This window comes from Sorex araneus, chromosome 1, assembly GCF_027595985.1.
Source record: "Sorex araneus isolate mSorAra2 chromosome 1, mSorAra2.pri, whole genome shotgun sequence".
Classification (NCBI taxonomy): Eukaryota; Metazoa; Chordata; class Mammalia; order Eulipotyphla; family Soricidae; genus Sorex; species Sorex araneus.
In genome coordinates this window covers 73,472,601-73,493,364 of record NC_073302.1, presented here as the reverse complement: position 1 = coordinate 73,493,364, position 20,764 = coordinate 73,472,601, and the positions used below count along the sequence as shown (strand labels likewise).

The 20,764-nt window shown below is 46.9% G+C and overlaps 1 protein-coding gene across 4 annotated transcripts in view; it reads right to left on the bottom strand.

Annotated features, from left to right (window-relative positions):
* Positions 1–201: 201 nt before the first annotated feature.
* TJP2 (tight junction protein 2) overlaps positions 202–20,764 on the bottom strand; it is a 79,699-nt gene continuing 59,136 nt past the window's right edge. For 2 of the 4 annotated variants that reach the window (XM_004600119.2, XM_055146361.1), the window contains exons 12-23: positions 18,413–18,521; positions 17,496–17,706; positions 15,856–16,043; positions 14,682–14,777; positions 14,023–14,102; positions 12,549–12,759; positions 10,449–10,549; positions 8,976–9,188; positions 7,608–7,718; positions 6,018–6,347; positions 4,139–4,224; positions 202–710 (exon numbers count right to left, since the gene is read on the bottom strand). In XM_004600119.2, the coding sequence (XP_004600176.2) occupies positions 545–710; positions 4,139–4,224; positions 6,018–6,347; positions 7,608–7,718; positions 8,976–9,188; positions 10,449–10,549; positions 12,549–12,759; positions 14,023–14,102; positions 14,682–14,777; positions 15,856–16,043; positions 17,496–17,706; positions 18,413–18,521 (1,902 nt within the window). In that variant the 3' untranslated portion in view covers positions 202–544. The remainder of the gene's footprint in view (positions 711–4,138; positions 4,225–6,017; positions 6,348–7,607; positions 7,719–8,975; positions 9,189–10,448; positions 10,550–12,548; positions 12,760–14,022; positions 14,103–14,681; positions 14,778–15,855; positions 16,044–17,495; positions 17,707–18,412; positions 18,522–20,764) is intronic. The other 2 variants (XM_055146378.1, XM_055146373.1) reach the window with 1 other exon arrangement.

Below are 20,764 nucleotides of genomic sequence, written 5' to 3'. Positions count from 1 at the left end.
TTGACACAGTGCAAAGGAAACCATAGCTATTAAACTGGTATCAAAATTTAGTCCAAATGGTTTTAGTCCATTATGGCTCTGCATAAAGCTTTGAAGGGAAAAAAACTGAAGACACTTCTTGTGAAAGGCACTTAGAACTGTAATAAAATACTTCCTGGAATTTAGTTGAGTCTGACAGTTATTTTTATCCCTTTTTTCACATTGTGCTTGAAGGCAGCTATTAATGAGGGGAAAAATAGTTATCACTTCTCGATAGACAAGTTAAAAATTCACAAACAGAATAAACACAGATTTTGGTCCACTGAAGCAGGTAACAGTTATCAGGCCACGGAGCGTCTCTCCGTTCTCAGCACAGAACCATCCCCTCCCGCACCCAGGACCCCCACCGCTCAGTCCTTCATAAGCACGGGCTGGCCCTGAACCCCGCGGGACCAGGCAGGAGATCCGGGCCCTCTGCAGTGCCCGGAAGAACCAGCCCAGGGCTCAGCAGCAGCGCGGTTCCGAGGTGGCCACAGCAGGACACCAGAAGTCACTCCCGAGACAGCTATAACTCAGTGTCCCGGTAGCGGGCCGCCTGGCCGTAGTAGCCGCGCTTGGAGTGCTCCGACAGCTGCTGGCGGTACTCCTCCTCCTCCGCGTCACTGCCGTAACTGCCCCGGGGCTCCTGGTACAGTCGGGAAGGAACTTTCTGTGGCTCTGGAGCTCTGGAACTAACAAAGTGAGAGCAGTAAGGGCCACTGCAAGGCACATCCTGGCCGCTGACCACCAGGAAGTGAGCTGTCCAAGTCAGACTACACCCCACTAGGCACCTCTAAGCCGGGCCACGCCTCTATGGGCACCTCAGAAAAAGGCCATGCCCCTATGGGTATCTTGAAGCCACACCAAGCCCTCTGGGTACCTCTAAGCCAGACCACACCCCTCTGGATGGCTTTGAACCAGACAACCCCATTCTGGACACATCTAAGCCAGACCACCCCACTTCTCGACATCTCTAAGCCAGATCAGAGTCTCTCTGGGCACCTTTATGCCAGACCATGCTCCTCTGGGCACCTCAAAGTCAGACCATGCTCCACTTAGCATCTCTAAGCCAGAGATGGATGGCTCAGAGGTACTAAGCCAGCTGTCTTTGGGCACTCGCTGCTCCTTTGGGCACTCAAAGTTTGACCATGCCCCTATGGGTATCTTGAAGCCACACCATGCCCTTCTGGGTACCTCTAATCCAGACCGTACACCTCTAAACCAGACCACCCCATTCTGGGCTCCTCTAAGCTAGACCACCTTACTTTGGACATCTAAGCCAGACCACCCCACTTCTGGACACCTCTAAGTCAGATCAGATTCCCTCTGGGCACCTTTAACCCAGACCACCGCACTCTGGGCACCTTTAAGCCAGCCCAGAGCCCCTTTGAGCTACACCATGTGCCGCCCAGCTCCAGGCTCCACTCCAGGTTCTGAGTCCCAAAGTGGAGACATGAGTAATATCTGCCACTTGGACAGAGAGGGAGAAAGCGCACCCAGTACTCCATGAACTAAGGATTTCCCAGCCGGGATGGAGAGAGCTCCAAGTGCTGAGAGCAGGCTTTGCATGCGGGAGGCCCTGGTCCTATCTCTAACTCCTGAGCACAGAGAAGAGGGACTCATTCAGATTTACCAGCAGGTGCGGGCCCCAAACAAACACAAATAAAATCTTCCTGCTCCAGTAACAATTAAAACAGCATGGTACTGGAACAAAGGCGGAGCAGTAGACCAATGGAACAGGGTGGAATATCCCTACACACAACCCCAAATGTATGATCATCTAATCTTTGATAAGGGAGCAAGAGATGTGAAGTGGAGCAAGGAAAGCCTCTTTAACAAATGGTGCTGGCACAACTGGACAACCACATGCAAAAAAATGGGCGTAGACCTAGACCTGACACCATGCACAAAAGTCAGATCAAAATGGATTAAAGACCTCAACATTAGACCACAAACCATAAGGTACATTGAAGACAAGGTCGGCAAAACCCTCCACGATATTGAAGATAAAGGTATCTTCAAAGGTGACACAGAACTAAGCAATCTAGTAAAAACAGAGATCAACAAATGGGACTACATTAAATTAAAAAGCTTCTGCACCGCAAAAGATACAGTGACCAGAATCCAAAGACTATCCACAGAATGGGAAAGGATATTTACACAATACCCATCAGATAAGGGGTTAATATCAATGGTATATAAAGCACTGGTTGAACTCTACAAGAAGAAAACATCCAACCCCATCAAAAAATGGGGCGAAGAAATGAACAGAAACTTTACCAAAGAAGAAATACGAATGGCCAAAAGGCACATGAAAAAGTGCTCTACATCACTAATCATCAGAGAGATGCAGATCAAAACAACCACAAGATACCACCTCACACCACAGAGACTAGCGCACATCCAAAAGAACAAAAGCAACCGCTGTTGGAGAGGATGTGGGGAGAAAGGGACCCTTCTACACTGCTGGTGGGAATGCCGACTGGTTCAGCCCTTCTGGAAAACAATATGGACGATTCTCAAAAAATTAGAAATTGAACTCCCATTTGACCCAGCAATACCACTGCTGGGAATATATCCCAGAGAGGCAAAAAAGTATAATCGAAATGGCATATGCACATGTATGTTCATCGCAGCACTGTTTACAATAGCCAGAATCTGGAAAAAACCCGAATGCCCTAGAACGAATGACTGGTTGAGGAAACTTTGGTACATCTATACAATGGAATACTAAGCAGCTGTTAGAAAAAAGGAGGTCACAAATTTTTTATTTAAGTGGATCGGCATGAAAAGTTTCATGCTAAGTGAAATGAGTCAGAAAGAGAGAGACAGACATAGAAAGATTGCACTCATCTATGACATATAGAATAACAGAGTGGGAGACTAACACCCAAGAACTGTAGAAACAACTACCAGGAGGTTGACTCCATGGCTAGGAGGCTGGCCTCACATTCTGGGGAAAGGGCAACTCAGAGAAGGGATCACCAACTATAATGTAGTCGAAGGCCATGTGGGAGAAGGGAGTTTCGGGCTGAATGAGGGCTAGAGACTGAGCACAGTGGCCACTCAACACCTTTATTGCAAACCACAATAGCTAATTAGAGGGAGAGAACAGAAGGGAATGCCCTGCCACAGTGACAGGGTGGGGTGGGGGGAGATGGGATTGGGGAGGATGGGAGGGATGCTGGGTTTACTGGTGGTGGAGTATGGGCACTGGTGAAGGGATGGATTCCCGAACTTTGTATGGGGGAAGCATAAGCACAGATGTGTATAAATCCGTAACTGTACCCTCATGGTGATTCATTAATTTAAAATAAATAAATTTATTTAAAAAAAAAATCTTCCTGCTCCAGCTAAGTCAGGGACTGCCTTCCCTAACACCCACCCCAAAGCTTCCCAGTCATGGCCTTACCCGGGAGGGAGTTTGCTGTCAGTTTTGATCAATTACACCAAAGCTTCCTTGTTACCAAGGATGACTTAGCTGATTGTGCCACCATTCAACTGGCAAAGCAAACATTTGCCTTTAATTTTCCATGGCAATAGAACTAACTAAACTCGAGCTTCCAGTCATAATGGCTGTCACAGAAGCTGAGTGTGTGTGAGTATGTGTGGTAAATGTGTGGGGGGTATATATGTGTATCCTCCAAAGCAGGAAGTATTCCTGTATAAAAACCTCGACAATAAGACACTGTGGTTGTGTAGCATTTTAAATACAGGCCATCTTCCCCACACTGATCAACTGTGATAGTGACTCTCCTTCAGACCACAGTTCGGTCCCTGTGGCCTGATCTGGCTATACGGTATAAAGTAATTAGCAGTTTGGCTAAAAGCCATAAAATGTTATCAACAAGGTCCCAGGGATACAACATGGGTTCTGTCCACACACACACTAACCTAACAATTCTCCAATATATCTAAGAGGCAGACTTGAAATATCACTGATCACACTTGTTTCTGCTTGCAAAAGGGCCCTGTAATTTTTACTATGAGATTTAAATGAATGAGGACAGTAAATTGCTGTGTAAAGGAGAAAATCTTGTTAGTTTGAAATGTAGGGATCCTCCCTTATCGTCCGAATCCCAGACAAATCCTCTTTTAACACTCATGTCAAAGCTCTTACCTTGTGTACTGCGGAGAGCCAGGGTCTGGTTTGTGGGTTTTGATTGGAACTGCATAGATATCAGGATGCTTCTGAGCAATTTCCAACTGTGGTGATTAAGCACACATGTGTGCACACACACAGAGAAGAAGAAGAAGAAGGAAAGAATAAATTAGAATACAACAGTTGATTCCAGGCTTTGGCTGGCCCCATCTTTCCCATTCCAGAGTCAATGAGGCTGGAGAGAGGGCCCAGGGCTGGTGCCCATGCTCATGATGCAGGAGGCTTATTCAACAAACTTGACTTTTTAAAATTTCTCAGTGCACATGGCACAATAATTCAAACAGACTGGGGCCAGAGGAATAGCATAGTGGGTAGAGGCTTGCTTTGCTCACAGCTGACCTGGGTTCAATCCCTGGCATCCCGAATAATTCCTTGAGCCCTCCAAGAGTGACCCCTAGCACAGAGCCAGGACTAAGCTCTGAGCACCACCAGATGTGGTCCAAAACAAACAAACAAACAAAAATTTTAAATAAATGAAATAAAGAATCAAGTACAATTCATGGATTTTTCCATTTTAAAATCCACATTTTGGTTGGTTTTTGTGACAGATCTGGAAGAAATTTTAAACCATGTTACCAAACATTTCAAATAAAATAGAATTCATTAGGCTGGAAAGATCGTACAGAGGGTAGGGTGTTTGCCTGGCACATGGCCAACCAATGTTCGATACCCAGTATTACACATGGTCCCTCCAGGAGTGATCCCTGAGCACAGAGCCAAGGGTAAGCCCTGAGCATAGGGGGGTGTATCCCCAAAGCCCCACCTCCAATAAAGCTAAAAATAATTAAATAAATCGTGGACAATACTAATTCTCTTGTCACACTTGCCACTTCAGCCCCTGAGTCAAAGCCCTAAAATATGGAGAGTAGAATTTTTCCCCTATACTGTTCCGCTTTCTTGACCAGAAGAAAAAGGGAGCAGAGAGCTGATGACCAAGAAGAAATGACACTCAGCATGCCTTTGGTGTCATGTGTGAGAATATCCTGCCTATTATGTAGCAGCAGGAGAAAAAAAAAAACTGTGAGTCATTATACTGAAGTAAAAATCACTTAAATTTGTATTACTGAGAGCAGGAAATGTGGGTCAATTGTAAGACAACAGGCCTCACTTGGGTGAGACCAAGTTCAACTTCTGGCACACACACATACACAAATAAATAAAATTAACTGAAATAAAGTTCTTATTGTTGACACAATACAGCCTAGGGCCAGAGTTATAGTACCATGGGCTGGGCATTTGCCTTACATAGGACAAGCCAAGGTTTGAGCCCTGGTATCCCATATGGTTCCCAGAGCCTGCCAGGAATGATTCACACAGAGCCAGGAGTAAGTCCTGAGCACCACCAGGTGTAAAGACAAAACAAAACAACACATTAAACAGAGTAGTGGTTTAAAAACAATTACCCTGGGGGCTGGAGTGATAGCACAGCAGATAGGGCTTTTGCCTTGCATGTGGCCGACCCAGGTTCAATTCCTCCGCCCCTCTCTGAAAGCCTGGCAAGCTACCAAGAGTCCCTTGCCCGCACGGCAGAGCCTGGCAAGCTCCCCGTGGCATATTCGATATGCCAAAAACAGTAACAAGTCTCACAATGGAGATGTTACTGGTGCCTGCTTGAGCAAATTGATGAGCAAAGGGAAAACAGTGACACTGACAGTACCCTGGGGGCTAGAGAGATAGCACGGGGGACTAAGGCCCTTGTTAATTCAGGTTCAAATTCTCCAGGCACTGCAGATGGTCCCTCAAACACCACCAGGAGTCACCCCTGAGCACAGAGCCAGGAATAAAAAGCCCCTCCAGCAGTTGTGGAAGCGGCTCCCAAACCAAATCAACACGTTACCCTTGCATTCTGGGCTTCCTGGAGCTCCTGCATCCTCTGCAAGCGCGCCTTGTGATCCATCTTCTCAAAGATTTTCACTTTGCCCAGGACAGATTTGGGGGTGTTGTCTTGCTCCTCACTGCCCTCTCCCCCCTCCTCACTCTCCGGGGGAGGGACGGGAGTGGACGGCTTCAGAATAGACCGTCCTAAGACAGGCTTCGCTGCCACGGGAGGAGGCTGCCCTTTGGTGGAGGCCCCAGGAATGTCATGCCCAGCAGCAGCGGAGGGCGCCAACTTGTACTCGTGGGGTCTGGAGAGATCAAAGGCGTCTTCTTTGGCTTGCGTTTTGGCCTGCAGGACAAGCACATATTCTTTTTAGCCTGGTCTTGCAGCTTCTTTTCATGTCTGTTAGTGATTTAATACACACAATTTCCTGATCAGTTTCCAAAGGTGCTCGACAAACGCCATGTGGACAAAGAACTGAGATGGACCACCTGCCACGTGGGGGCACCCGGATCCCGACTCTGGCTTCCTACCCGAGGGGAGGCAAGAGCTCCAGGAAACACAGCAGGTGCTGGGCCAGTGCACAGAGGCTGGGGGTGTGGGAAGAAGTCCAGCCCCCGTTTCCTACTACGGAGCCTGAACCTTGAAGAAGATGCCAGGATAAGGCAGATTTCAGGACAATGAAGTAGGATACTGGGTTTCGCCCACACAGAGTGGGCAGCCCCTGGCCTGAGGGTGAGGCCTATGCCCAGCCAGAGGTGGTAGGGGCTAGGGGAAGGTAGGCCACTAGTACAGTCTGACACGCGCCTACTGAATACTTCCTCATACGTGGACTCAATGTGCACTGCCATGTTTCTCATGTCGGCTTGTGACATTTATACAAACTCCTTGTTACTTTCTTCTCAGGAAATACTGAATTAGAGAAATGGGGTGGGGCGAGGAACGACTTCTAAGGAAGTCTGTAGCTTAAGCTTTGATTTAGAGGGTGAAAGAGTCATAACAGCTGAGTCAGGTGTCAGTGTCATGATTTGATTCTGAGTAATACTTTAGCTTGGAAACCTCACAGTGAGAGCACGAATATGGTGATTTCTTCTCCTTCTTTTCTTTTTTACTTTATTGAATCACCAGTAAGGATTTTTCTGGTGTATTTAAATCAGGCAGAAAAGATTCACTGGACAGAAAAGGAAAAAACAGATTCTAAGACTGGTGATTTGGCCATGCAGTATTTGTTCAACATTAATCCTTTTTTAGCCCCCTCTCTCTCAAAAAAGGCCAATTAATAAACACTACCAGTCCTGAAATCTTATATTTTCCTAAAACTGCCTCCTGTTTATGTCTTTTCATCCCTTTCTTACTTCAAATTCAACCAATAAGCCAAAATAGAGGCACGAGTATGGTGCATACAACTCAAATACATAATCCAAAAAGAAAAAGTCAAGAAATAAACAAGCAAAAAAAGAAAAAAGAAAATAAAAAGACCCTGAAAACAAAACAAACAAACAAAAAACCCAACATATAATTCAACATAGTTGTCTCCTCTGGCCTGTAGGGAACTCCAGAAGCTTCTGTGTCCTTTGCCTTCCCATCCTGGTCTCCCCAGCCACGTACCTTCGGTGGATCTGGCTTGAATGCGGGGGGCGGGCTAGTGTCCCTAAGTTGGTCTCTGCTAGCAGCCCTCCTCATCTGAGCTCGTGGCTCTGGGCTGGATTTCTTTATGCTCTACAAGACATAAAGGTTCATTCACAAGAAGAATAGGCCAGCAGAGAAGAGAATCCTCATCTGCTTTGCTGGAGTTCTACCAACTTGAGTACATTCCAGAGCTGAAGTTCTGACCCAGTGCTTCTTTACTGAACAGGCAAATGCCAGGAGGATTCCCATTGAACAGAAATGCTTAAGAGGCGTTGGGGGGAAAGCCCCAAACCGGAAGAAAAAAAAACAAAAACAAACGTGGCTGCATCCACTCCTTAAAATATAACAAAATAAAAAGAACCTCCTGAAATTTCATCTCTCTCTCCATTCTGTTTACAAGAACGTTTTCACCATGAGCTCACCTCTATCTATAGACATTCTGGAATGAGTTAATTTATTCTTTATAACATGTCTGGCAGTGTGTACTAATTTTTTGGAGGGGGTCATGGTGACATTTTCTTGGTACTTATTAGCTTGTTTTCTTGATCCTTCTATTTAAAAAAAGAATATTATCAGTTACTAAGATGAGCGAAATTGCTAAGGGCAATCTACAGAAGTGGACAGTCTTGCCTATGCAGATCACGACCCCAGTGTTCTCCAAGGTGCAACTTTAATTGCTCTGACGCCAGTTTTGTGGCTATTGATGAGACTTCTAGTGGATCCGAGATTTCCATCTATTTTTGCAGTGCTGGGGCTAGATCTAATGCACACCAGCTAAGGGTGCGCCTGCTGAGCTACACCTCTCCCCCAGCCTTCCGTGAGATTTCTGGGATCGAAAACTGTTTCCTGTGGGGTACACGTGATTGGACGCAAAACTAATCACAGTAATTTAATCCAATTAAAAAATGTTTGAAATACAAGAGAGAAGGAAACTGATGGGGAAACACTCGGGAGCTTCAGCAAGATTAGACAGGTTAGAGGTAGAAAAGAACAAGCGAGGAGACTGAGAATCCAGAGACCTAATCAAAGGTTACAAGTGAATCCAGCAGAACTGCATCCAACAGGGACGCCGCACTTGGAATTTGGACAGCTGGCACACACAGCCATCTAGAAGCACGTGTATGGGCCTGGGGTAGGGGGTAGGGGGAGGCACCAGTGCTTCTCCGTCTCCCCCAGCGCTTCATCCATCCCTGACCCACTCCCCCAGGGACAGCAGCTGCCATCGTCGGCACTGACTTGGACGAGAGACTGCCTAGAAGTCATGGGCTCCAACCCGACAACAGCCATCTGGAGGAATTCCAGCAAAGACGGAACCTCCTTTTCCTGCAGGGCCTCGCCTTGCCTCACCTCCTCATGCTGCACCGGCTCCGAGGAACGGGTGATGGAAGACACCATGGGCTCCTCAGCTGGCTCATCCAGCTCATTGTCGGTGTAGGCACCTCCTTCACCATCGGTGTCCTCAAAGTCACTGATGAGGCGGCTGTCGCAACTCAGATAGTCCGCACCCATGGCGGTTAAGTAGGACATTCGGTCTTCAGGGTCATCATCCATCCCTTCCATCTAGAGGAATTTGTTTGGAGGGTCAGTTGAGTTGGCCAGGACCCCAGGGAATGGGGACTGGAGAACTCTCCCAAGGGCACAGCCAAGGTCCCAAGGGACCTTGCTGTGTTCTAGAAAGGGGGTGCACTTTTATTTTCCTGGGAGCGTTTGGCTTTAAATGACTGTTCCTTGGTGTGCAGGGAGCAGTCCTGAAGATCCCCTGTGCCCTGGCAATCCACCTAGGTGCCACCTGGAGCCACACCCGCTCGTAACGTTGCACTTTTATCCAGAATTTAGCTTCTCTCCACCTTTTTCCTCCTCCTCCTAGGAGTAAATGCACATTTATCCCCTGGGATGCTAACTTGCCACAGGATTCCTTAGTCCTTGCAGCAAGGTAGAAACTCTAGTCCTGTTCAACTTGTTCCCCCTTGGAGGCGGGCAAAGTCTGAGACCCTTTGTCTCCTGGGATGCTAACTCGCCACAGGATTCCTCAGTCCTTGCAGCAAGGCAGAAACTACAGTCCTGTTCAGTTTGTTCTCCCTCGGAGGTGGGCAAAGTCTGAGACCCTCAGATGGGAGATGCCCTCATCACTGCTCTACAGAGGAAAAACTAGGATGGAACTGTGAGACTGGCAACTGCATCCCTTCCACAGCAAGATCAGAGGGCTGGTGACTCGCAAGCCATCTCAGTTTCCGTGGGACCAGAGGAGACGAGCAGCAAAGGCTGCAGGAATCACAGGCAATGTTTACTCGCTGCTCTAGAGGGAGGAAGTGCAGCGGAGCTGAGTGTATGTGGCCGGTGGAGACGGGGCCACTGTAGAAGCCCACGTGAGTTTCCCAGTGCTCTCTGGTCACTGAGTCAAATGCCTACAACCGTTCTCTGCAACCGTCTTCCGGTTTGGCTTTTCTTCTATTCCTGTTGACCCCTGCTTCCCATGCTCTTCCAACTGGCCTCGCCCCTCCACTCTGAGTTGGCCACATCTTAGTAGGCTGTGGAGCTCAGCATGAGATCTTGTAAGCTCTGATTAGTGTGGTTGGAGTAAACACTAATTGCTACATCAAGAGGAAAAGGGGGAGTGAATGTAGAGGTGCGCATGGCACACTGCTTTTCTTTCAGTACAGTAGACCCATAAATGGCCAGTGAATTGATCAAATTTCACATTCCATGTGCACATATGTTGGAATCATGTCCAATGGGCCTGGGTTTACTACATTCACTACCCTCTTGAGAGAAGATTCAAAGCACGGACTCTCACCTCTAATAGAGTAACACTCCACATACCTTTCCTTCAGAGACCCATACTGCTTCTCCTTGCTGTTGGTGGATTGTGTCCTTCAAGCTACCAAACCAGCCATCATTGGATGAATTTAGGTTGATTGTAGCTGTGGCAAATAAAAAAGATCTACATTAATCACTTGAGCAAATGCTTGTGTGAAACGCTACTGGGCATCATTTAACTAACTGCTGGCAGAGCTAAAGGAAAACAAGCAAATGTGAGACAAAGTTTGCACACTATTTGAACACTAAAGACCTTTAGTGGAGAACAGTAAAAGCTAGCTGCTGGAGTCCACAAATGAGTGTTTTGGTGCTAAGAAATGACTACATCTGGCTTTCTGCATCCACGGTTCTGTGTTCTTGGATTCAACCACAGCAGAAAGGCACATGCCTGTGATGAGGGGTGAACTGAACATTACAGACTGGATTTTCTTTGTCACTTCTCCCGATACTGGAAGTATAACAGCTATATATAGCATTAGCACTGTATTAGGTATTAAATGTAATCTAGTGTTAAATTAAACAGGAGAACACACATGAGACATTGGTGGTGGAAAAATTACTCTGTTGGAGAGATGGGTGTTCAATCATTGTATGACTGAAATTCAAATATGAAAGCTCTGTAACTGTATCTCACGGTGATTCAATAAAAATTTTAAGAAGAAAGAGAATAAGAATATATATGAATTTCCTATAACCACTAAGACATTTTACAGAATAATCTTGAACATCATTGAATTTTGATAGGTGAGGGACGGTCTTGTAATAAATCCCCTACCTCCACACAAAGTACAACTGTCATTTCTATTGAGAATATATTTTTTCAGAAAAATTACCTTTAAAGATATGTTTTTTACAGGAGGATTGCCCCATAGCTGGAAGACTGCTTCATGAGCAGAGGAGAGAAGGCAGATGGAATAGAGAAAGGATCACTAAGAAAATGATGGCTGGAGGAATCAGTCGGGATGGGAGATGCATGGCAAAAGTAGATAATGGACCCAACATGATGACCTCTCAGTGTCTGTGCTGCAAGCCATAATTCCCAAAAGTAGAGAGAGAGTATGGGGAATGTTGTCTGCCATGGAGGCGGGGGAGGGTGGGAAATGGGGTGTTTACCAAGATACTGGTAGTGGGGTATGTGCATTGGTGGAAGGATGGGTGTTTGATCATTGTGTGATTGTAACCCAAACATGAAAGCTTGTAACTTTGTAACTATCTCACAGTGATTCAATAAATTTTTTTTTTAAATCTGTTTTTTTAAAAAGTGTGCTTTTATGCTAGAGGCTAATGAATAAATAAACGAAAAGCATATTTTTAAAACATAATAAGAAACATAGTATAATATATCCTCAAGATAATCTAATATCCAAAGTAACAAGTATAAATAAATAAATAAATCAACAAACAAACAAATAAAGGGCTCGTGTGCAGTGGGGTTTGGAAAAAAAACCCAACAAAGTGACAAGCACCTAACTTGGACATTCAAATGACAAAACCACTGGAAGTTAGTGCAGGAATCTTCAACATGTTTATGCTTGCAGACTGTGGTTAAAAAACTAGAGTGAGTATATGTGCAAATTCCAGTAAGTAGAGAAGAATAACTCAATTCATACATAGATGTGGGTGCTGGTGGTAGGTAAGGCTTTCCAGTACCATTCCCCCACCCCTCTCTCTCTCTCTCTCTCTCTCTCTTACACACACACACACACACACACACACACACACACACACACACACACACACACCTGACCCTCATCGAAAGGACCAATGTCACAGACATTAACGGTCTTTTCAAACAGTTAAAATAGACACTAAATGGGGCCAGAATGATAGTACAGCATTTGTCTTACACATGGCTAACCCAGGTTCATTCCTGGCATCCCATATGGTTCCCCGAGCACGGTCAGGAGCAGTTCCTTAGTGAGGAGCCAGGTGTAAGCTCCATGTCACCCAACATTCCCACCATTTTTACAGGATTAACTACTTTTCAGAAAGTCATGACTAGGATTTCAGGTTACTATTCTCCGTTCAGATCACCTTTTCATTCCTCCCATTCTCCACTGCTCAAGTTTTGAGAAAAGAGACTACACTTTAAATTTCACTTGCCTGTGAAAAGATGTGCACAAGTTTTCTTAAGCTTATTCGCTTGGTCATATAGCTTTCGAGAGCTTTTGTTGGATGTTGGGTTCAACCTCTGGCGCATGGTCTTGACACCCTGCCTCGAGTCAGGGTTGAAAAAAATCACAATTGGGAACCACTGAGTATAATTCAACAGGTCCACAGCTTTAGGAGTCACATCCAGTAATGCGTGCTTATCCTGCAGAGACAGGGGAAAGGGACATTAGTGCGTGCCCGAAGTCATACAACATAGAAGAATGTTGCCTTGGTTTTGGTTTTGATTCTGGAACCACATGGAATCCCCTAATCTCTAGGAGTGATCTGGGAGCACAGAGCCACGAGTAAGCTCTGAGCACTGCCCCACCACAATTAAATGAGTTAAATGATTCCCATCTTGGGTTTCAATTCCTTTCACCACTGAGCTCCCCCCCCACCCCCCAGCACCAATCAGTGTGGCCCTGAAGCACCCAGACCACAGGGCCTGAGCACCCTAATGTCTCATCCTCATATTGAACCACTGGCCACAACGGCCAAGAATCACTGTAGGGACTCTCCCCTCTCCCCTCAGGCCTCCTAAGCATCACCTAAAAACCCTCCCCAGATTAAATAGGTAAAAATTGAATGGGTGTGAGGGAGTAATGGGAGATTTTGGGGAAAAGTCAGATAAAACTTGTCAATTTAAGTTGGAAACCACAGCAACAAAATGGGTTGAGCAGGATGCTGGGGTGTGATTCCCAGTATCATACTGTTCCCTAAGCATTGCTGGGAGCAATTCCCAAGCACCATCAGGTATGGCCCCAAACCAAAAAGATAAATAGAAAAACAAAACAAAACAGAACACATTTCTCTCCACATCCCATCTACTTTATTATAATCAACCTGTTAGAAATTCTGGAAAATTATTTAACAAGTTTTTGTTTTTGTTTTTGGGGGGGTGTATAATGCTAAGAACCAGTAGCAAATCAATGCATTTATATTTACTTTTCTCATGAACATTTAGTGCCTATTAAAATAAAGATTTTATTCTGAAAGAGATGTCAGCAAATTCTGCTCCAATGCTTCTGATGTGGTCTTGTGGTAAATTTTCTCACATGAGATTGGACAGCTAGCTCAAGGCTGAGCACATGCCTTGTATGTGGAAAACCCAGATTCATTCCCTGGCACCACCACATGGTCTCTGAGCACTGCCTGGAGTGACCTCTATGACACAGAGGCAGAAATGGCTTTCAAGCACTACCAACAGTGGCCCAAACACTCCAACAAAATTTTTTTTTTCTTTTTGGGTCGCACCGGGCAATGCACAGGGGTTACTCCTGGCTCTGCACTCAGGAATTACCCTTGGCAGTGCTCAGGGGACCATATGGGATGCTGGGATTCAAACCCGGGTTGGCCGCGTGCAAGGCAAACGCCCTACCTGCTGTACTATTACTCCAGCCCCTCCAACACAATTTTTTATCCTCACCTGCTCAATAATTTGTCTCACAGTATTTAACCGCACCACGCCACTGGATTTCTCTGATCCTGCATCTTTTGGCTCTGTTTCTGGAAAAGTGAAAGTACATACAAGAGCTAATTAATATTTTGAAAATCAGAGACAACCAAATACTCAGCATGGCATTATTAGCAATGATGGGGCACCTGCCACCAGAGGCTTCCATTGAGAAGCAATGAGGAGAAGCCACACTTCCTGTCGAACCAAAATGTCATCCGGAAGCAATAGGTCAAAACACATCAGTCCAATGGGGAACATGCATGGGACTCCTGTCTTATACTTTACAAAAGGAATGTCGTGGGGCCAGAGAGATAGTTCAAACGGCTGAGCACATGCTTTGTATGCAAGAGCCCAGGAATTAATCCCCAACACCACATGGTCCCCTGAGTACTACCAGGAGTGACACCAGAGCACAGAAACAGGAACAGTCTTAGAGCACCACCAGCGTGTGGACCCAACAACCCCCTAAAAGAGTAAAATATGTATGGATACAGGGGGATGGTAAATATAGCAAAATAATAACAATGATGACAATCGGGTAAAGTTTATGTGACTGTTCATTATTTTTTCAATTCTTCTGTATGAGTCATCTTCCAAAATAAAAATTGGGGAAGGAAAATATTACATACTAGCAGTTTGGAACAGGTCAGGTAACTCGTTTGCCAACTTTTCCAGTGCAATATCTGCGATGGGGCCAAATAAGACCACAGGCCTCTTGAAACCAGCTGAAATGAAAGGAGAAAGGCCATGAAAACAATGTCTACTTCCTGAGCTGGAAACAAACAAAAGCATCTTACAGGTTATTGATCACAAGACCAAATGAAAGAAACCATGTGCTCTGTCATCCCCAACTCTACGGCGTCACTTCCTTGTTCATCACAAATGCCAAATGTCATGACAGATCATGTAGAAGACACTTTGAATAACTACTAAAAAGATAAGAGATGGAGCCATGGTGATAGTGCAGCGGGGAGGGTGCTAGCCTTGCAAGTGGCAGACCCAGGTTTGATCCCCGGCATCCCATGTGCCCCATGCACATCCAGGAGTAATTCCTGAGTGCAGAGTCAGGAGTAACTCCTGAGCACAGCCAGGTGTGGCCCCAAAAGAAAACAAACAAAACAACAACAAAGAAAGAAACAAAGAAAAGGTAAGTGATGGAGCTGAAGCAATAGTAGATAGGTAGGGTGCTTGCCTACTCTCAGATAGCCCGTATGGCCAACAAAGCCCCGCCAGGAGTGATCCCCAAGTACAAGAGCCTGGAATAAGCCCCGTGCATGACTGGGTGTGGCCCCAAAAACAAAACAAACAAAAAGAGTGTGATGGGAGGAAAAAAATCACACGTGCATTGAGAAGTACACATAGCTCACTATGTTCAAATCTCATGATTGGTTACAATTCCCCCCTCTTATACCTGGCTTTGCTCCAGGCAACACTCTCACTCTCACTCACTCTCTCTCTCTCTCTCTCTCTCTCTCTCTCTCTCTCTCTCTCTCTCTCTCTCTCACACACACACACACACACACACACACACACACACACACACACACACGCATTTAACCATTCAGAGCCTGAACCTGGGGAAAAAAAAAAAGATACAGAGCCCTGCCAGATATCTGCTATGGGGCTAAATAAGACCACCGGCCTCTTGAAATCAGCTGAAATGAAAGGAAAGGGCCATGAAAACAATGTCTACTTCCTGAGCTGGAAAAAGACAAGAGAATCTTACAGGTTATTGATCACAAGACTAAAGGAAAGAAACCGTGTGCTCCTCCTACGCGTGCCGCCCACCCAGGGCTTCCTCACCTTCGCGTAGCAAGACCCTCTCATAGGCGGGGAACTTGGTGCTGACCGACACCACAGCAGTGAGATCTTCCCGACTCTTCCGCAAGTTCTTCTTCATGCCTGACCTCTGGCCACGCATTCTCCAGAAGTCCGCCCTGTCCCCAGCGTTGTCCCTCTGAGCGTTCTGAACACTGGCCATCTGCTCGGCTCTGGGAGAAGCAAGCAAGGGAAGCTCTGACCCTCCGGGGTGAGGGAGGGGACACGGGGCCTGTCCTTCCCCATATCACGCCCCTCTGCTGCCGAGCTAGGGCTGGAGAAGTCACAGCTCAGCCCACAAATAGCGTGGAGAACGTGGGGGGCTCTCTTCTCGAGGGTGGCAGAGAAGGGCAGGGGGCACAAAGTCTCCCCAAAGGAGCTCAAAACCTCTAAGCTCAGAGGTTCCAAATAACCTTTCAGCACAAGCTGAGAAGCAGGGCCAATGTACCCCTGCCTTCATCACCTTTCTTAGAGAGACAGTAGCGGAGGTAGGGCATTTGCCTTGCATACAGCAGATCTCGGATCAACCCCCAGTATCCCACACGGTTCCCCACAAACACCCTCAGGAATGAATCATGGCACTGAAACCCTAAAAACAGGAGTAAACCCAAAGAACAGCAGGTGTTCCCCCAGCAAAAATTTTTTTAAAAAGTCACTTTTCTTCCAAAAAGTATAGTCGAAGTGACATATGCACTTATATGTTCACCGCAGCACTGTTTACAATAGCCAGAATCTGGAAAAAACCCGAGTGCCCTAGAACAGATGACTGGTTGAAGAAACTCTGGTACATATATACAATGGAATACTATGCAGCTGTTAGAAAAAATGAGGTCATGACGTTTGCATATAAGTGGATCTACATGGAAAGTATCATGCTAAGTGAAATGAGTCAGAAAGAGAGAGACAGACATAGAAAGATTGCACTCATCTGTGGAATATAGAATAATAGACTATAAGACTAACGCCCAAGAATAGTAGAAATAAGTACCAGGAGGTTGTCACCATGGCTTGGAGGCTGTTCTCTCACTCTGGGCAACTCAGAGAAGGGAACAGCAAGTAAAATGTGGTTGTTGGTCATGTGGGGGAAAGATGATGCGGGCCAAATATAGACTAGAGACTGAACGCAATGGCCACTCAACACCTTTATTGCAAACCACAACACCTAACCAGAGAGAGAGAACAAAAGGGAATTCCCTGCCATAGTGGCAGGGTGGGGTGGGGGGAGACGGGACTGGGAAGGGGGGGTGGGATGTTGGGTTTACTGGTGGTGGAGAATGGGCACTGGTGAAGGGATGGGTTATCAAACTCTGTAAGGGAGAAACATGAGCACAAAAATGTATAAATCTGTAACTGTACCCTCACGTTGACTCACTAATTAAAAATAAACTATAAAAAAAAAAAAAAAGTCACTTTTCTTCCGTAGCCCCATAGTGGGCCAGGGGGGTGGTACATAAGCCTCCCCCCAAAACAAGGGTGGACACTGGCTAGGTTCCTTGTCAACACCCGGGAGAGGAGGAAGGAGGAGGGGGGGATGTGGTGAGTGGGGTGGGGTGCGTGGCTTGGTCTGTGTGTGGGGAGAATGCCGGGGGACAGCGGGGGAGGGGTGCGAACAGCATCTCCGATACCTGCTTTTGTTGGGGATTAAGCCCTTTTCCAGCTCGTTTCCGATCCTCACGGCCAGCCAGTGGCCCAGCTTGCCATCGTACAGTGTGTCCACCACTCGGAAGACCTCCCCTCGCGTGAAGGACAGGCTCTGCGGGGTCTCCTTCTCACATTCAAAGTGGCTCCTGATGAAGAACGAGTCCCCCCGGCCGCAGGCCAGGATGTCTCTGTACACTGGAAGGCAAGGCAGCGTTGGCGCATCAGCTCCGGGCGCCAGCCAGGGGGCGGAGGCACTGCCAGCCTCCTCTCCCTGCTCACCCCCTGCCCTTTGCTCCTGCTGGGAACCACAGCTCACACAGGCCCAAGTGCCTACACTTCTGAGATGGCTTCATTTTTGTTATCAACTTGACTGGGGCTGGGACACCTAGATATTAGGTCCAACATAATCCAAAATGTTTCAGGGAGTGGATTTTGGGTATTTATTTTGTTCCTTTCCTCTGCAGAATTCTAAACCAGTTCACAAAGCAACCCTCTGGGGCACACAGGGGAAGGACTCTCGAGCCCCAGATTTGAAAGAGGCAGGAAAGGTGAGGGGACTTGTCGGTGTCACGGGTCGGGCTGTGGGCTCAGCCCTCTGATCTGTCACTCGGACAGTCCCACTCAGGCAGAGGGATCACTGTTTATGGAAGCAGTTCTACATGCAAACGTAGAAAGAACTGGTATTCTATGAGTGCGCAGAAAACATTTCTCTAGAAAGTTCAATGGAAGCCCAAACATCACCACATACCAGTGAGCCAGACATGAGGGTTCCAGATTCACTTCAACTCTGTAATGCTCAGACGTGCCTCTTCTGGCCCGCAAGCCCTCTCTCGGCTCCCCCTCTTGGCCCGCCTCCCTTCTCCCATCTCTCCCCATACAAATAAGGACCAAACCCACTCACCGTCAGCTCGGCTCTGAGCCAAAATGGTGACAGTTTCACCCTTGGGAATCTCTAGCAGGTAGAGAACAGCATCCTCCCGAACCAGCCCTCGGAAATCCTGCGTGTTCACCTGGAGGAGGGCAAATGGGGTACAGGTGGTTATTCAGACAGAGCCCCCCTGAGCTTCTCTGGGTTGGTTTTTGCGCCACAGCTGGCTGTGCTCAGGGCTTACACCTGGCTGTGCTCAGGACTCACTCCTAGAGGTGCTCAGGGGACCATAAGTGATGCCGGGGATCAAACTGGAGTCAGCTGTGTGCAAGGCAAGTGCCTTCCTTCTGTGCTGACACTCGGGCCGCTTTTCTGTTTTCATCTGGGTTTGCCAGAGCAGCATGCAGACACCTAGAGCACTGGTGTTCCTGAGTGTCCTGGCTTACCTGCCTCCCCACCTTATCGGCCTCCCCTGGGGGCCAGACATAATTCAAGGCTCTGTCACTGGAACAAACTAGACCTTCTTATGCTGATATTGCCCTCTCCTTTGAGTTTCCCACAGAAGTGGCCAGAGAGGCAAAGGACAACTCTGAAGCGAGGCTGTGGGAGGAATGGGAGGAACTATGACACGAATATGCCAGCCCAGCTTCACATACACTGATGCCTTTAATATCCATCCCTCACCAACTGAGTGAAGGACACCGTTGCTTCCAGAAGATGATGGAGAATGCAAATATCAAAATATGGCACCAAGAAAAACTTTGAAGTCTTCTGTACCCTTAAAACCATGGGGACAGGGGCAGAGTGATGGTACAGGAGGGAAGCCACTTGCTTTGAACGTGGCTGCAGCTACAACCCTGGTTCAAATTCCTGGCACCACATACAATCCCCTGAGTTCTAGGGATCATTCCTGAGCAAAAAAACCAGGAAAAGTCCCTGAGCACCACCAGGAGTGGCCCCAAATCTCCTAAGCCCCCAATCTCCTCCCCACACCAACAAATAAAACAAACAAAAAAACCAAAATGATATGCCTGGTATAACAGAACACTTACAAATAAGTTAAAAGTAAGGGGGAAAAAAATCCCCTAAATTTTAGTAATTACAGAAAAAGACAAAGAATTACTGTGAAATATTTTTTTCAAACAAGGAACAAAACACTTTCTCAAATATTAACTGTTGACTGCCACAGCTTTTGCTGATAAAGACTCATCTCTAAGGGTCAGGGAGATTACTAACAGGGGTTAATGCACTTGCCTTGCATATCATCAACCCTGGTTAGATCCCCTGTACCACACAGTCCGCTGGGCTCCACTAGAAGCAACCCTAAGTACAGAGCCAAGGATGGGGGACGAGGAAGGGGAGGAGGGTCTCGAGCACCATCTGGTTGTGGCCCCCAAATCTCAAACTAAATAAGAAATTCCAAAAAGGAAATAAAGGACCTAACTATACTCTTCATCGATTTGCTTAAGCAGGCACCAGTAACATCTCCATTGTGAGACTTGTTACTGTTTTTGGCATATCGAATACGCCATGGGTAGCTTGCCAGGCTCTGCCATGCAGACGGATACTCTCAGTAGCTTGCCAGGCTCTCCAAGAGGGATGGAGGAATCGATCCTGGGTTGGCCGCATGCAAGCAAACGCCCTACCCGCTGTGCTATCACTCCAGCCTGCTATACTCTTATGTCTTATACAAAGTCTCCTCAGTGAATTCATTAGTTTTCTTCATGAATATGCCAAAAAGAAACATTTTTCCTCCCCCATGACAAAGACAAAAACACAAAACCTTTCTATCCTTGAGCCTCCAAAGACACAAAACTATTTCTCTTTGAGTCTCCAAGGGCAAAGATGTCCACATTTCTAGCAGGTGACCCAGAGCCCCACACCGTGGGAGGAAGTATCCTCTTGGCATCAGCCCAGGAGTAAGCTGGTAGGGGATGTTCTCAGCAGCTGCCCAGGCGGTTCCAGGAGTCTCACTCGGGTACACCGAGGCTTCCAGGATCCCGCGCAGAGCCAAAGAGGATCTAGAATGTCACTGGAAAGCTTCAGCAAGGCTCATGAGCAAGCACTGCCCTTCATCTACTCCAGAAATGAAATGCGAGCAGCCGCCACAGAGCGAAGGAGACACGGCCCTAGGAGAAGTGGACAGGTCTCTCTGCACCTGTCTCCAGCATTCGGCCACTTTTCTCTCTCCCCTGTTCTGCACTCAGTGCTCTGACCAGAACCCACACAGATGCAACGGTTCACTCCATATGGATTTTCTACTCTAGCTGAAGCTAGAAAAGAAAAGAAAGGGAGACTACCGTCACTAGTTTACAGCACAGAAGTCCTGCCAGGACAGTTCCCAAGCATTCTGATTTCACAGTCAACACAGTGCTGAGAGGGGCA